The sequence below is a fragment of the Helianthus annuus genome, chromosome 13, assembly GCF_002127325.2.
Source record: "Helianthus annuus cultivar XRQ/B chromosome 13, HanXRQr2.0-SUNRISE, whole genome shotgun sequence".
NCBI classification, from domain to species: Eukaryota; Viridiplantae; Streptophyta; class Magnoliopsida; order Asterales; family Asteraceae; genus Helianthus; species Helianthus annuus.
In genome coordinates this window covers 165,883,661-165,900,089 of record NC_035445.2, presented here as the reverse complement: position 1 = coordinate 165,900,089, position 16,429 = coordinate 165,883,661, and the positions used below count along the sequence as shown (strand labels likewise).

At 34.3% G+C, this 16,429-nt stretch overlaps 1 protein-coding gene across 1 annotated transcript; it reads right to left on the bottom strand.

Moving 5' to 3' along the window:
- Nucleotides 1–929: 929 nt before the first annotated feature.
- LOC110900273 (LOB domain-containing protein 30) lies at nt 930–6,089 on the bottom strand. The gene is made up of 2 exons (XM_022147176.2): nt 5,525–6,089; nt 930–1,483 (listed from the first exon to the last, which is right to left on the bottom strand). The coding sequence occupies exons 1-2, from the start codon at nt 5,861–5,863 to the stop codon at nt 1,070–1,072; spliced, it is 753 nt and encodes a 250-aa protein (XP_022002868.1). The 5' UTR covers nt 5,864–6,089; the 3' UTR covers nt 930–1,069.
- Between the last annotated feature and the right edge of the window lie 10,340 nt (nt 6,090–16,429).

Sequence of the window (16,429 nt, the reverse complement as noted above, 5' to 3'; positions counted from 1 at the left end):
GAGCCAAAAAAATTGTGATTTTCGAAAACGGCCCTGATAGGTATTATTGAGAAAAGACAATAGAGCCCCTAGTTAGGGCTGTAAACGAACCAAACGAACACGAACAAGGTCTTGTTCGTGTTCGTTCGTTAAGGAAATGAATATATTCGCGAACTGTTCACGACGCATACCGAACATAAGTTTATGTTCGTGTTCGTTCGTTAAGGAAATTCAATTGTTCACGAACAGTTCGTGAACATTGGTCTCGAACACAAACGAACGCAAGCAAACAGAAATGAACGCAAACGAACATTTAACTTGAAAATAAAAAAATGAAAACATTGTTATCCTTAAACATTGGATATAAGTAGTTAAATACAACCATCAAATAATAAATCAAAACACAAGAAGTCTACCACACCACCAAACGATTAATAAAGTTTAACTAACCTAGACATAACTATCCCCAAAAATGTCTTAGAATGTCCAAATTTTAGCTAACTTAGAAAAAAAATAGGGTTTCAAGTTTCAAAATCTTTAGATAAAAGGTTTATTAATTAATATTTTTTTAATATAATCAAACGAACATATTACCGAACGTTCACGAACGCAGTCGAACGAACGAGACCTGTGTTCGTTCGCTAAGTTAACCGAACGGAATTTTTTGTTCATGTTCGTTCGTTAAGCTAATCGAACGAACATAAAGGAACTTTCTGCCGAACAGTTCACGAACTGTTCGCTGAACGTTCGATTCGTTTACAGCCCTAGACGTGGCTCAATAAAGCACCTACCACCTCCAAACTATACCCTGTATCCTTAATGATCGTTTCTAGAAGAACTCCACCTGGACCTTCTAAGACAATAGTTCCCAGAAATACATATAAAATAACTTGTGAACACTAAAAATAACTCATGCTAGTATATAAAAATAAAAAAAATAAAATAAAAAAAACCATGCAAATGGGAAAATATATAAATTTAATGATACCAGTAACAAAGATAATTTTCCCATCAAAATCCCACCAAAACAAAACATGTCTTCGATTATGTCTTAGCCAAAATGCAATAAAATAAAATAAAAACTCTCATTTTATGGGGGCAAAGATGAGCCTTCATTTTTGCTAGCCCCAGATGGTCCAGAACCCCCCTCATTACTTGGCCTGTGCAAAAGCTCCCTAGCCAGCCCTTGAAAGTCAGTGGTGACGCCAGGATCTGGCGGCAACTCAGTGGGGGCTCGGGCGGCCCCAAAACTCATGAACTGGCGGGGATCCATCTGCCTCATTGGTGATTGCATGGTCCATGAGGGTGGCACCATTGGTTCAAGAAGTGATGACAAGTCATGATAGGCAGCAAGGAACGGCGAGGCGGTTGTGAGGTCGTTGATGGATATTCCTTGCGGCGGAGGTTGTGGTTGCGCTACTGGCGGAGGTGGCGGCGGAGCTGGTCCTTCACGGGTGACTAGGTGGGTTTGGTAGTATGAAAGCTCAGCTTGTAAGTTGATCACCTGCTTCAATGAAAGAGTCAAGTTGTTTATACCAATATTCCCCATAAATGAAAACAGACGTTTTAATAAGTAACAGGTATTTAGGACCAGCGCTTTGCGACGAGACTAGTAAACCAAATAAAAAGGATACGTACAAACGTTGAACTATGCACATCCGTTGTAGCGTGTAGCTCGCAAAACTTAGACCGGTATGTAAAGCATAGAAAATAATAACTAATAGAACCCACACATTGTGACTGGGCCGTTAAACCGCAAAAAGAATGTAAAATCGTTGAACCAAACATGCGCACTGCAGCGTGTTAACTCGAAAAATTAAGACCGAAATATAAAACGACAAATTTGTAAAAGATGAAAAATATAAATGATCAAAGTTAAAAGTGCAAAAGTGTTGGAATCACGATGAAAAATAGTTTGTGAAAATATTGTAAAAGAAGAAAAGTATAAGAGTGAAAAGTGTAGAAAAATTGGATAGTAAATTTTACTCACAAAGTTGTAAGCTAATATATAGGTAATATATAGAAATTATGATAAAGTTTTACATATAGTTTAAAATTATTATGTAAACTATAAAAAGGTCAAAAAAACATAATAACATTTAACTATCCCCAAGGTATCAATTATTTTAAGGGAGAGCTCATAGATGCATCAAAAAAGATTTATGGCTTTATGCATAGCAACTCTAGTCACTAGTTCCACTAAACAAGCATATAGAGTATAAAGTGTAGATAAACATGTTAACACATTAATAATTAGCCTTATTAAGAGGGCTCAAACTATTGGCACAGCAAAAGTGGCTATTTACACATTTTAGGGTTTGTATATGTTACGTATAGATCTTAACGGGTTTGTATATTTTGTATTAAGATAGAAAAGCTTTCTTTCATTTAACCCTAAATTATCGTTAATGGGCTAATAGAAGTTTTAGGACCTCTTGTAAATTAACTTTAGGGCAATTCATTTACCTCTTTATCTTTTTTAAACATTCATCCGAATCGCTAAACGTGTTAAATATTTCACACATTTGTTTCTTTTTTTTTTTAATTTAGTCAAACTCGAATAAAAAATAAACTCATTTTCCAAACAAAAACTCGAAAGCTAGTCACCTTCGTTGGGGTTAGTGTTTCTTATTCCCCAACCATCATCGACTACCCTAATGATTTACGCTTTGGCAGGCGATTGATGACATGAGCAAGGGCGCCATCATCATCATGTAGGTGAGGCTTTGTGTTCGTGTATCAAGTTTGATTTGAAAATTTAGTTACTTACCAACTAACTATGATTTTGACTAAAAGTCGGTATTTCTCTTAAGCTGTTTAGAAATTTAGCATGGATTCATATATGTACATTAGCAGTAATTCGTTACGTTGGTTAGATCTAAACTAAAAACATACCCTTCTATGATCTCTCTAAAATTTGCCACATACATAGTTCGTCATATATGGGATTCCGGTGTGTATATATTAAGTGTGTCAATCACATTTTTAGTCTTTATCACGAAAGCACTTGTATAAATCTAGACAAGTAAGCATACATATAATCTAAACATCATATATCATTCTGTGAAACATTATTAATAAAATAATTGTAGGTATGATAAAAAGCTATAACATATATGCTAGATGTTAAATGGATAACAAAAAGAAATCATGAGTGAAACAAAAAGGCCGACAAATTCCTTGAAATCCAGATGAAATAGGTTTTTAGTTGACAAGTAAGCCGACCATTAAGTCATCGTTATTATTCAATCAAAACAGTTCTTTTCCATTGATTTCATCAAACTCATATTCACAAATTCTTTCTTAAAAATATGTTATTAAGGATATAAGGATAGGAGGTTTTGCTACAAAATAAATTTTGAAAGCATTATTTAGTTTCTATTGATGATGAATAGAAAATAATGTTAAATTAAAGAGTTAATTTTTTTTAACTATCACTAGATACAAAAGTACTAGTGATAGTACTTTAATGTTAAATTAAAGAGTTAATTTTTTTAACTATCACTGAATGGGTTGGTGCAGAATTACTATCAATTTTGGGTTACTTGGCCAAATATTATTACATATCTTATTGTAATTAGTGTCTTTGTCATTATAATACGTGTAATAATCAAATTGATAAGTTACAAGAAAAAATCATTACTATTATATCATAAACAATTTTTAATCAAATATTGATTCTCGTGATTTTCTCAATTATATATATACACTCACGGAATAGAACAATCAAGATAAGATATTAGAATATATAGAATGTTATACATAAAATAGAACAATCAAGATAAGATATTAGAAAATATAGAATGTTATACATATATTATAAATATAATAATTATCTGTTGAAGTTTAATGTGCAGTGGAAATCCAAATATGATGTGATAATGAAAATTTGACATATGACACATGACAACTCAAAACCTTAAAGTTTACTCAACATGACATATATTCAAAACAAAAAGAAACAAAATTTGGGTAGATCCCTATATAAAGATTGACTTTTAAAAAATGGTACATAAGTTTACCTCAAAAATTGTTATGTATAATATATTGTTCTTATTGATTTTATATAAAGAGGCATTCTAATTAGTAAAATTATTGCAAGTTGCTTAGTTTCATACCAGCATTTCACTATGATGCCTATTTTTTTTTAAATAAGTTATAACGTTATTAAGTGTTAAGAAATAATACTATTATTTAGGTCCTATATATTTAAAATAAAATTGCGGTACAAAATATGTGTACACTTTATATTTCATGTGGTATTTCATATAAAAAAGGCATATCACTAACACGCGAGAGTTATAACGTATCAAGTTAGCAAAATGATAAACGTGTAACTTCTCATGTCTCTATACGGATGTTGTGTTATTCCTTGTTTCTTTTTTTTTAACATATTTAAATTGAAAAAGAAATTATGTATGATCACATTATATATTAGGGAGTTACATTAGATTAATATAAATTAAAATAAAAGTAGAATGCCCGGAATTTACATGTTTATATTTAGATGCTTTGTGTAAGAAGCGATATATGCTTTTCTATACGATAATAACATAAAATTTTGTTTAGATATACACCATAATAACAATTAACAATTTCTCACGATTATTAAATTGGTGGAATCAAATATCAACCAAACAAAATTGGGATTTTGCCATTTTAGAAAAAGTTAATAAAGCAGCTTTGGTTCAAGAACAATTGATGAAAAGTAGTTACAAAGTAATAATTCTAGAATAGAAATATAGAATTCTTGTGAAAATATAGTTTCAAAAATAAAATTAAGACTTTATTTAATTTGTAGGTACTTTTACACTTTATTTGTTCAAGTATCTAAGTGAAAAAGAATATATATATATGCATATACTTAATTACATATTTATACATTTCAATTTAATGAAAAAGTACATTTTATTTTGAACCAAAATATGAAAAGTAATGTAAAGGTGTACAAAAAGATTCGTAACGGTAGATAAATTAATTGGATGTCTCATGAGTCTACATAACGTATATTGGTCAACAAGTTTATCAAACATAACGGCAAACAGTAACCCAGAAATACCGGTTGTGATTTCATGTTTTGTGTGTTTGGAGAAAGACATGATGTCGCACGATATACCAATGAAACTAAAAATATGAAGTTTACACCGTATGTATATTATCACTAAAATATATGATACAGACACGTAACATTTTTATCGTAAGAAAATCAATAAAATACGATACCTTTCTATAAAAAATAATTATAAAATTGTGTGTTAGAAGAAAGACATGATGTCACATTATTTACCAATGAAACTAAAAAAATATAAAGTTTATACCGTATGTATATTATCACTTAAATATATGATACAGACACGTAACATTTTTATGCCGTATGTATATTATCACAAAAATATACGATACGGACACGTAACATTCTTATCTTATGCAACTCAATAAAATACGATACCTATTTAAAAAATGATAAAAGTTTATATAGTTTAATTATGTATTATAAGTAACAAATAACAATATAATTTTGTGAGAGAGAAATGATGAAACAAACCTGTTGTTGAAGAGCAAAGATATGAGAAACACAACCAAGGACAGGATCTCTAAGCCTGGCCTGAGCTTCATAACAAATAGTGATCACCGCGTCATGGCGCCTCTGAACCGGAAGATGAAACAGGAGTTTCGACACGTTACTCGCCCCGAAAACTTTGTGGACCGCAGCGAAATGAGCCGCACCTTGATCAGAATCAAAATAAGGTGCAAAGATGCACCCTGCAACACATTTCCTCCTTAAGAACTTGCAAGCACCACACGGCCCACCACCACCACCGCTGCTGCTTCCGCCACCACCGCTGCAGCCGCTGGTGCTACTAGTGCTCGGGTTTGAACTCATGTTGATGTGGGTTTGGAGAGTTTTGTTGAAACTTGATTGAATAATATAGAATTAGGGTTTGTGGTTGTAGAGAGATATATAGGGAGGATTTATAAGAGTTTGGTGTATAATTTGTGATTGAAAAAAGGTTATAAGAAGAAATTAAAAACGTTGAAGGCACGATAGGATGTAAACCCAAAATTAGACATCTTGCGTGAAGCAAACATACCATTTAGCCAGCTCCTTCATCTCGTGATCTTGGCTACTTAACTCTCATGCTTTATCTCTCTCTCTATATATATATACTTATATGTATGTATGTATATATATACTATCCTCTCTCTCTCCTTGTCTCTATCTCTCTCTATATATATGTATATGTATGTATGTGAATGTATATCTATGTATGTATGTATGTATGTGAATGTATGTATATGTTTTGATGATCTGATGAGAACTGATGCATATCTATACCCAATATTGCTTTACAACCTAAGAAAACTAATAAAGTTCACTTTATGCCACTATGTTTACAAGTTATTACAATTTGCACCTTGTACATTTGAGGATGATTGATTATAACAGTCCTCGAACTATATTAGTATTGTTAATCATTGGAACTCAAATATAAAGTTTAAATAATATTTTCAAGTTTAAATAATATTTTCATTTATATAGAAAATGTAAAGTACAATAGTGTTTATCGTGAGATGCGTACGCGAGCAGAAGTTTGAGACGCGTGTCATTCCTATTTTTTTATAACGTGTGTGATTATGTATATAACATGCGTAATTAGGGTTTGAAACAACCCATGCGTAATTTTTAGTTTAACTTGCGTAATTTTCATGTTTGGTGGCATGCGGGTTTTGATTTTTTTATAAAGAGCGTAATTATGTATGATAACGTGCGTAATTATGCAAATAACTTGAGTGATTAGAGTTTAACCCAAATTCATGCGTAATTATGCAATAACATGCGTAATTGTGTCAAGTTAATTTCTAATGTACCGCCGCGTTCAATTGAAGGCCTAGGGTAGATTAATCGTGTGATTGAGATACTTGCATAAACACCGCACGATAACCAATATTGTATGTTAACCGGCCTCTTCATTTATATATATTGAAGTTTTTGTGCGTGAGAATATTTAGTTAAGGATATATAATATATGCATCAAATGTTATGGGGGTGTTGACAAGGTTAGGTAATAACAAGTGAGTAGTGATGGATTCAAAATTTATCTTACTGGTGTAATTAATATTGTATACATTGAGATCAAGAAAATACATAACATGATAATCATATAAACATCTCGAACTCGATCACCACACTAAAAGCCTAAAATCATCAAAATCTCATGGTTCTCTATCTTTTGGGCTTATTGTGTCATTGTCAGAATAATATACAATGTTATCTTAAAAAATATATGATCTCATTTTCCATGCTAAAAACCTAAAAAAAAAAAAAAAAAAATCAAAATCTCATTATTCTTTATCTTTTAGGCTTATTGTGACATTGTCCGAATAATATACAATGTTATCATAATAACATATGATCTCATTTTACCAACAAAAACGGATATAACACATTTTATTTTACTTAAATCACATATTTTTTTTTACTTAAATCACATGACACAAATGCTCATCACCTAAATCCGATGTTGTGTGTATCGAAAACCATAAATTTCAACCAATAAAAATGCTTTATTTTACTTCATTTAATTTTTGTATTTAATATTAGTATAAGGGTATATTGGTAAACTTAGATAGATCATTAATTGGTAGTCTTCCATTTTAATATCTAACTACATTAAGTTTGTAACTTATTTTCAAAAAATATATTTTTCAGAGAAGAAAAAAATTAATTTAAAGTGTAAGATAAATTACGAGCTGTGTAGGATAAATTTCAATATGTGTATGATAAATTTCAAAACGTATAAGATAAATTTTGATGTATGTAATCAAAAATTTTAGTATAAAGGATTATAGTCTTTATGACTATTTAATTAGTTCTTTATTTCTTAATTTAATTTTCTTGTAAAATGAACATCTTCCTATACATCCTCATACATATCAAGTTGGTAAAGTGTATTTTGGAATACCACATAAAACATACATAAAGGATAATTTGGCATAGAAATCGTGTTGATGGCATGTATATGAGTGTATCTATTATTTGAAAGAAAACGTGTTGATGGCATGTATATGAGTGTATCTATTATTTGAAAGAACTCACACACCGTTTTTTCCTCCTTTTCGTAATCAAACAACTTAATTTAAATATTTTAATTTTCGGAAATTTATCCAAAAAAAATTAAGTTGTTACTTGTAAAATCAAATACACTAATTATGAATAATATTCCTTGACAATAATTCTGAGTATTTCTAGTTTTAGAAGTTGCGATGTGTATCCTTTCATTTTTGTATAATTGTCATAGTACATGATAATTTTAAATTGTAATTTGAGGTCAAAATGGATCGAAGGGTCTGTAATAAAACGTAGTTATTTATTATGGGTTGCTAAATCTACTCCTTTTTCAATTTCAATTTTTATTGTACCCCTCTTTGAAAACATAAAATCAAGGGTTGTTTTTGGTCTTTTATTACAAAAGAAGTGAATATTATTGTTGTGACAAGTTGAATGAACTGTGTAACAAAATTAAATAGAGAGTAGTGGGGTATTTTTGTCAAATTTTAGAACGCAGGGTCGGATTCGGTAGATAACTCTGGCGGTTGGGAAATACCTCAACCTGCAGGTTCAACTTTCGTTGTCTCGTATTTATCTCATCTAAGAATGTACTAACGTAATATTATGTTTTGGTAAGTCATGCAAACTCCGTGGGTCAGGAACGTTCGAGTGGGCAATCAAAACGAGTTTGTATCAAAATAGGTTAAGGTCATTATGGGGTCAGATCAAAGTGTGTTCGGGGGAAAATATGTCGTTTTAAAAAAAGTATCAATTTGCTTCCGGTCCAAACGGTTTACAGCCAAAATGAATTCGGGTTGAAATGAATCGTTCTAAAACAAAAAACCTAAATAACTCCCCAAGTATATTTTATTTATGGTGTCTAATGGTGACGGTGAAGGTGACTTGGGGGATGGAGGCGATAGCGACGGTCATGTCCGAGATGGGGCCAACGATGGTGGTGGTGTGGTGGGGGTGCACATGAAAACAAGTCGGTGGTTGAGACAAACAATGGTCATAGGTTGTGGTAATCCTTTTGGACCCTTTTAAATTTAAGGGTTTTATAATTGATGTTCGTTGTAACAAGTTAACTCATTTAAGTAAACCCAAATTAATTCATTGACTAATTTGAGATGATTTAAACCTATATTTTTTTGAACGGCAAGGAACGACGTGTCAACCACCGTGACACCGGGCGCTGGGCCAAGGTCGGCTACTTGACCAACGCCAGCCCTTTGGCTCTCCCAGATGCGTGGAAACCTGACATCCATCCGCCCGAATGCACGACAGTAGAATAATCGGTAAAACCTCGCCTCTTATCCAAGACGAACCAGCCCCACCTGTGTTCGTCCTTCACCTGAATGCCGTAGAAAATAACAGGGAGAATGAAAGTCGAACCTGTATCACAAGAAACACCAACTCTTTTCATAACCACTCCACCACTACTCATTGGCGATTGAAACCTGTATACAATTTGTTTTTCTTTCTCTTTTTCCAAATCAAATCAATCAACTCTTTTAGAATTTGTCATGATTACCTAGCAGTACGTTACAGGACACCGTGTATTTTTTAGACATATTTTTTTTGGAAAAGGTTTTTAGAATAATTACTTACATGAACTACATTACAATCGTTTATATATTTAAAGTAATGACGTTAAGTATAAGCTCAAAACATTCATTTGTATGTTATCTCGAATATGAATAATTTGTTGAGCAAACAACTTAATTTTTGATGTTTTAATTGTTAGAGGTTCATCCAAAGATTACAGTTTGTTACTTGTAAAATATAAAGTACTAATTATATATTTAAACCACATTGGAGTAATAACATAGTACCTTCATCTTTCTATATATATTTTTTGGTAACTCATCCACAGGCGGGACATGTTAGGGAATTTTGTAAACACGGATGATTAGAAAGGCTTGTAGTCACTCTCAGAACAAATTATTTCGGTGGTTCTTTTGTAACAACCCCCGACCCCTGCCCCGTGAGGCGGGCGGCCGCGACACACATATTCGATGGTATCGGTTTTTATCAATTTGGCAGCGGAAATTACATCAGGACCGTAGTTAGGAAATAGTTTATCAGAGTAAAACACCACATTTTTATAATAATAAATACATGGAAAAAATCCAAGTTTCTATTACAACATGTTTATAGGGATAAACCCTAATTTATTGAAATAAAACTTCTTTTTTATTTAGGTAACTTTTATATCCATTTTTCCAAGCTTTGTGCTCTCTAGCTGGCTTCTATTTGGCTTTCACATTTTGTTACCTGAAACGCGTTTTAAAAAGTTTTATCAGTAAGAAATACTGGCGAGTGAATCTCAGTTTAATCAAAACAAGTTTTATCATTTTCAGTATTGAGGGCAACCCGCAATTACATTTGTTTACATCTACTTTAATTACCACCCACGGTATTGTCAATCCTGACTTGTGGTCATGTTACTACTCACAGTGTAGTAACAAGTTATATATATAAAACCCCAACATACCGACGATAATTGTAGATTTACAAATAGTCAATCACTTTGAATTGTAATTTAAATAATTGAGGTTTTGTAAAAATAGTTTACAAAAAGAAGGATTAACTCACATTACTATTTTAGGTATTTCCTTGTGACTTCCTGATTATAATCTATTAAATTAAACAATGCACACACGTTAGTATAATAACCCAATTTACATTAGCTATACCCCCCCCCCCCCCGAGACAGAACTCCAATGACTGAGTCGACCAGAGCCTAGACATGCGTTACGGAGCTCTAGATCAATCGAGCAGAGTAACTAATACGTAACCGGGGGTTATAATACTTACAACGAGACAGAGTTTCGCTTTTTAGTGGGTATTATGCCCGGGAATTATTTTAGCTATTAGAGATTTGAGAGAGATTTGCGAGAAAATGAACGATTGAAAATGAAGCCTGAGCCCCTCATTTATAAGCTGATCGGCCACTCTCTCGCGGCCCGCGAGAGAGAAGGCTTTGGCCTTCGCGGCCCGCGACTAGGGTAGAGTAGGGCGTAGCTTTGTCGAGTCAACGTATCTAGACCTGCCATGTGTCGACACGTGGCGGCCTGGGTGTCCGACAAACAATCGAGCCTCACGGCAGGTGAGAGACCAGACTAAGGGGTGTTGCGCCCCGCGAGCGACCCCTAGATTTTGTTTTGTTTGATTTTTGTAAAAATTAAGGTATTTCGGGGCCATTTTTCGTATACGGGATGTATTTTAAGACGTATAAGGGTGTTTTAAGGATTTTAGGAGAGTTGTTATATCTCCCGAATAATTCAATCGGATAAACTCTGATTGAGAAATCGAACAACAATTTATGTGTATTGCAAATTCGCGAATGAACCAGAAACTGTGACAAAAAACTGTCCGAGAATCATGATTTTTTTAACATTTTTCAATTAAACATCATTTTTAAGTAGATGAGAAAAAAAAAGTTTCATCCAATTTTTTTTTCGAACGGCGGCTATTTTATAAAAATACAGGGGTGATTGCAGAAAGGAACTGGAAATCCCAAACAAAAGGAAAAAAAAAGAAACGAAAAGATTACACGATTATATCTCTAACATTAAAATCTCGCCATCTCTCTCAAACTAAGTTCGCATACGAAGATCTATGTCTAAGCCACCCGAATGATTCTTCTTTTATCGATTCCACCACCCTTAAAACTTTCAAATGTCTTAAAAAATTAGGCTGTTTTTTGCCTTCCAAATATGCCAAAGGGTAGCAAAGGTGATTACTTCCATAACTTTTTTCCAAGCCATTGATCCTTTAATTGAGTGCACTTCCTCCAGAATGTCATTTGCAGAAGCCACTTTACCATTTAACGTCACTTTTACCCACATGCTTACATGCCACCAAACGGCTCGCACCATAACACAAGATATAACAACCCTCAAAAAACGCCCTAAACTACACCCTATTTACGAGAACTAAACCCATATAACCTTAGTTTTTATTAAAATCAAATAAAACAAAGTTTTTGGGTAACTCGCGGGCCAGGACAGGGATACCCTTGTGGTTCGCGGGGCGCGACCGATTACTTGGCGGACACCCAACGTGCCACGTGGCACGACACACGTCAAGGCTAGACTGGTGACTAACCAGACCTAGCCGTAGCAAGGTCTGCCTAGCGGGGCGCGAGAGAACCGGAGAGGCGAGTCGCGGGGCGCGAGAGAGGCACGATTTCAAGTATAAAAGGAGCCTTTCAACTTCAGTCTTCATCGTTCAATTCTTCTTTCTATCTCAGCCTCTATTATAGCTAAAAGTAGCTCGGTATTATACCCCTAAAACACGAAGCTCTGCCTCATTATAAGTATTTAACCCCCGATCACTAATTTGTTACCCTACCCGATTGATCTAGGGCTCCGTAACGCATGTCGAGGCTTTTCCTGACTAAGTTCGTTGGACTTCTTTCTCGTGTTGTATGGCTAAGTGACTTGGGTTATCTTACTAACACATATGCATTGTCTGTTTTTAATAGAAAATAATTAAGAAAAGCAACAAGAAGCTATATAATTACCTAAGTCTACAAAGTGAGTCATTCTCTTTTTCTACCAAACTGTTTTTACAAAACCTCAAATATTTTCAGTTATACTTACAGTGATTAAGTCTTTCTATTCTACAATTGTTCCCAGTAGGTGGGGTTTTGTATACACTACTAGTAAAGCGTTACTATTGGACAAAGAGTTAGCCAATGGTAATATGACCACAGTCATGGAACTGCCAACATGAAAAATACTGAATGAGTATATTGGTAGATATAAACATTGTAATCGCTCTCAATACTGTAAAGTTATAAAAGCTTGTTTTGATTAAAGTGGGATGCACTCGCCAGTATTTCTTGCTGATAAAATCTTTTTAAAACGCGTTTCAGGTAACTTAATGTGAAGCTATAAGAAGCCAGCTATGGAGCACTAAAGCCTTAAAGAATTGGCTATAAAAGTTAACTAAATAAAAGTTTATGTTTTCAGCAATGATGCGTGTGTAGTGTAATATATTTTAGGTGTATATTTTAAGCCATTTTTACACTTTTTTAGTCAAGTTTTAAATTTATAAAACACGATATTTACTAACACTAAACACACATATGGGCAAGTGCACCCATCGTGGACGTAGTATAGTGTTGGTAAGATACCGAGGTCGTCCAAGGACACAAGAGCTTTTGGTACCGGTTTATCCTGAACGTCTAATCAAATCAAAAAGTTAGAAAAAGGTTTTAAACTAGAAAAATAAAACTAACTAAAATGCTAAAAATAAAATAAAAATAAAAATAGATAGACAAGATGAATCACTTGGATCCGACTCGTGTGTAGTGTAACCTTTGATTATTTCCGCACTTTTGCACATTTTAAGAGATTATCTTAGTTATTGTAGTAGGCCCCTCTTTTGAAGGTGACGTTACCCTCAACCCAGTAGTTTGAGTCAACAAGGATACAATCCTAAAGGGTCGGATTATTGAAAGATAATTAATTAAGTTATTAATGCATAATGTGGTAGGCCCCTCTTTTGAAGGTGACGTTACCCTCGGCTAAGTAGTCTGAGTCAGCAGGGATACAGTCCTAAGTAGCCGGGTTAAAGTTTTAATAGTAGTTTAACTTATGAGGGGATCAAAGAGTTTGGACCTCCGCCATCCAATACCGGTGGGTATTGAAGGAGATCCTACTAAATTTGACCCAGGTCTTTTGCAGGATCTATACACTGAACAATGGCAAGACTCTTACCAAACCGTTCCCTTAACCCCCGACCGGGTAGCCAACATATCTCCATATAGACCGTGGAGATATGAATGGTGAAAATCTTTTATTTTATATAGACAGTAAAATAATGCCAAGACACCACAGACAAACGATAAGGAAGAATCACCTTCAACATAAGAAACTAGTTATTAAAGTCATTAATACATAACCAAATAAAAAGTGCGAAAAGATTAAAAATAAAAAGTATTACACTAAACACTTGTCTTCACCAAGTGATGTAAGAGACTTAGGCAAACATGGCCTTTGATTGTCAAGAACTCCTACGATCAATCTTGGATCCCGAGACGACTCACACACTCTATGATGGACAATAGATGATGGTGGTGGATAATGGTGTTGTGATGGTGGTGGGTGAAGTGTGAGAGAGGTGGTGTGCCAAGGGATGAGTTGCAAGTGATCCAAGCACTCCTATTTATAGGTTGAACAGAAGCTCGGGCACGGCCCCGTGTCTGTTGGGCACGGCCCCGTGTCCATCCTTCTCTCTTTCTTCATTAACTGCAGTTTGTCTGCATTAGTTGACCACGCCCCCGTGTCCGCTGAGCACGACCCCGTGTGCAGAAGCGTATCTGTACTATCAAGATTTGCCTGGATTCTGCGAATCTTACAGTTGAGAACGGCCCCGTGTCTGCTGAGCACGACCCTGTGGTGGGCGATAGAAGCTTCTACAACTTTGTCTTTTCTGCTGACACTTGGGCACGCCCCCGTGCTCATTGAGCACGCGACATGTTCAGTCTTCTGTTCTCTTGTTTTGCTTGGGAAGATGCTGTCGGGGGGTCGGACATGCCACGTTTGTTCCTTTTCTTGTATTTATGTTAGATTTAGCTGCCTTTTTGCTTATTTTGTTCATTTGAGCTCTTTTAATCCTGAAAATACAAAAGAAAGACAAAAACACACTTTTTCCAACATTAGTACTACAAAAAGGGTTAGTTTTATGCCACAATTGATGTAATTTATATGTTGCATTTTGTACACATCAGCAACTAGGATTTATCCCTATAAATGTATTATCAATGAAACATGGGTTTTATCCCATTTGTTAATTATAAAAGTTTGGTGTTTTGAAACTCTGAATTCCTAACTACGATCCTGATGTCTCATTTTCGCTGCCAGATTAATAAACGCTGATACCACCAGCTGTGTCTCGCGGCGCCCGCTCCTGGGGTAGGGTTCGAGGGCTGCGACAGAATGTAGTATCAGAGCCAAACCACTGGTTTAAGCCATTAAGTGTTCTTTTAATACCTAAATTTTTACCAATTGTGTTAGGAAATAACTTATGTGTTATTCTGTGTGAATATGTATATTATTATTTTGTGTTATTTGACAATTTCTAGTTTACAGTATGAGTGATCAAGGTACCTCTGAAGCCTACCGTCAATTACCTCATTCCCGAAAGAATGAAGGAACTTCCCAGTCAAACCCAGGGTATACTGCTGATTCTGAGGATGTCTTTGTTTTCAAAGCAAAACCCGAGAAACCATTTCCCCCTAAAAAGAGAGGTTGGTTTAGTAGAGGAGCTCATGAAAGGAGGAAAAGAATGAAAAAACTCCAACAACGCAGGATAGCAAATAGAGAAAGAAATACCCAAAACCAGGAAGTTAGACCCTTATGGGAGGAAGAGTTGGATAGGCAGCTAGCAGATTTTCACATGGTTGGAAATGTAGAGGGAGAAATTAATCTCAGCCAAGTAACTGAACCACAACTTCTACCCTTATTTCTTAACCAACCAATGGAACTAATTAAGGGTTCCCCTTGGCTGTATATATAGAGAGATAACTAGAGAGATTAGGGTTAGACAAACACAATAACAACATTACTCTCTAAATTCGCCCAATCTCTCTCTCATAATCGTGTTCATCAAGAACACCTAAACCCTATCAGAACCGTACACCCCAAACGTAAACTCGACCAAGCTGACAATCATGTCGTCTACATCTGTCCCCGATGCGGTTGCTGGCTTACCAAGTACACCTCCACATGTTTTCTATTACATAATTACAGAACTGATCAACAAGTGGTATTAGAGCATATGTTGCTCAAATCAGTTCCATTACATACTTACAGACTGATCAGCAACTATACTTTATCAAACATTACTTTCATAATTTTAGAACATCTCATATGACAAAGAAAAATATAATGTACTCTTTATTCAATATATTTAGGAATTTATAGTGGTATTTGGTTTATTATGCACATATAAGTATGTACAAGATAATTTGTGAATTGTGACTGTTCAAAGACCAGAATTGTCTTTGGTGATTAGAAAGGGTCCACCCAACGGTCAAGACAACATTTTTGGTCCGTGACTTTGACTTTTATAGACTCAATTGGTCTTGGTCAAACAATTTGCCATTCTGTTATTTGCACAAAACAATATAAAATATGTCTCCTAGACAAGGGACAAATGATCTCCTTAAATTAAATTAACAGGAGTTTCAAAGTTATGAAAGTACTTAGATTAATAATGACTTTAATGCAGTTAATGACCTTTTCAATGCAGTTTTGGTCAACTATGTCTTCAAATATAGAAGCACTTTAACATAGTATATTTTGTATTAGATGAATATAATGACACTTTTCTTATCAATATTGAAGTTATTCACATAAGTTCAACTTGAAGAAAGAAGAAATG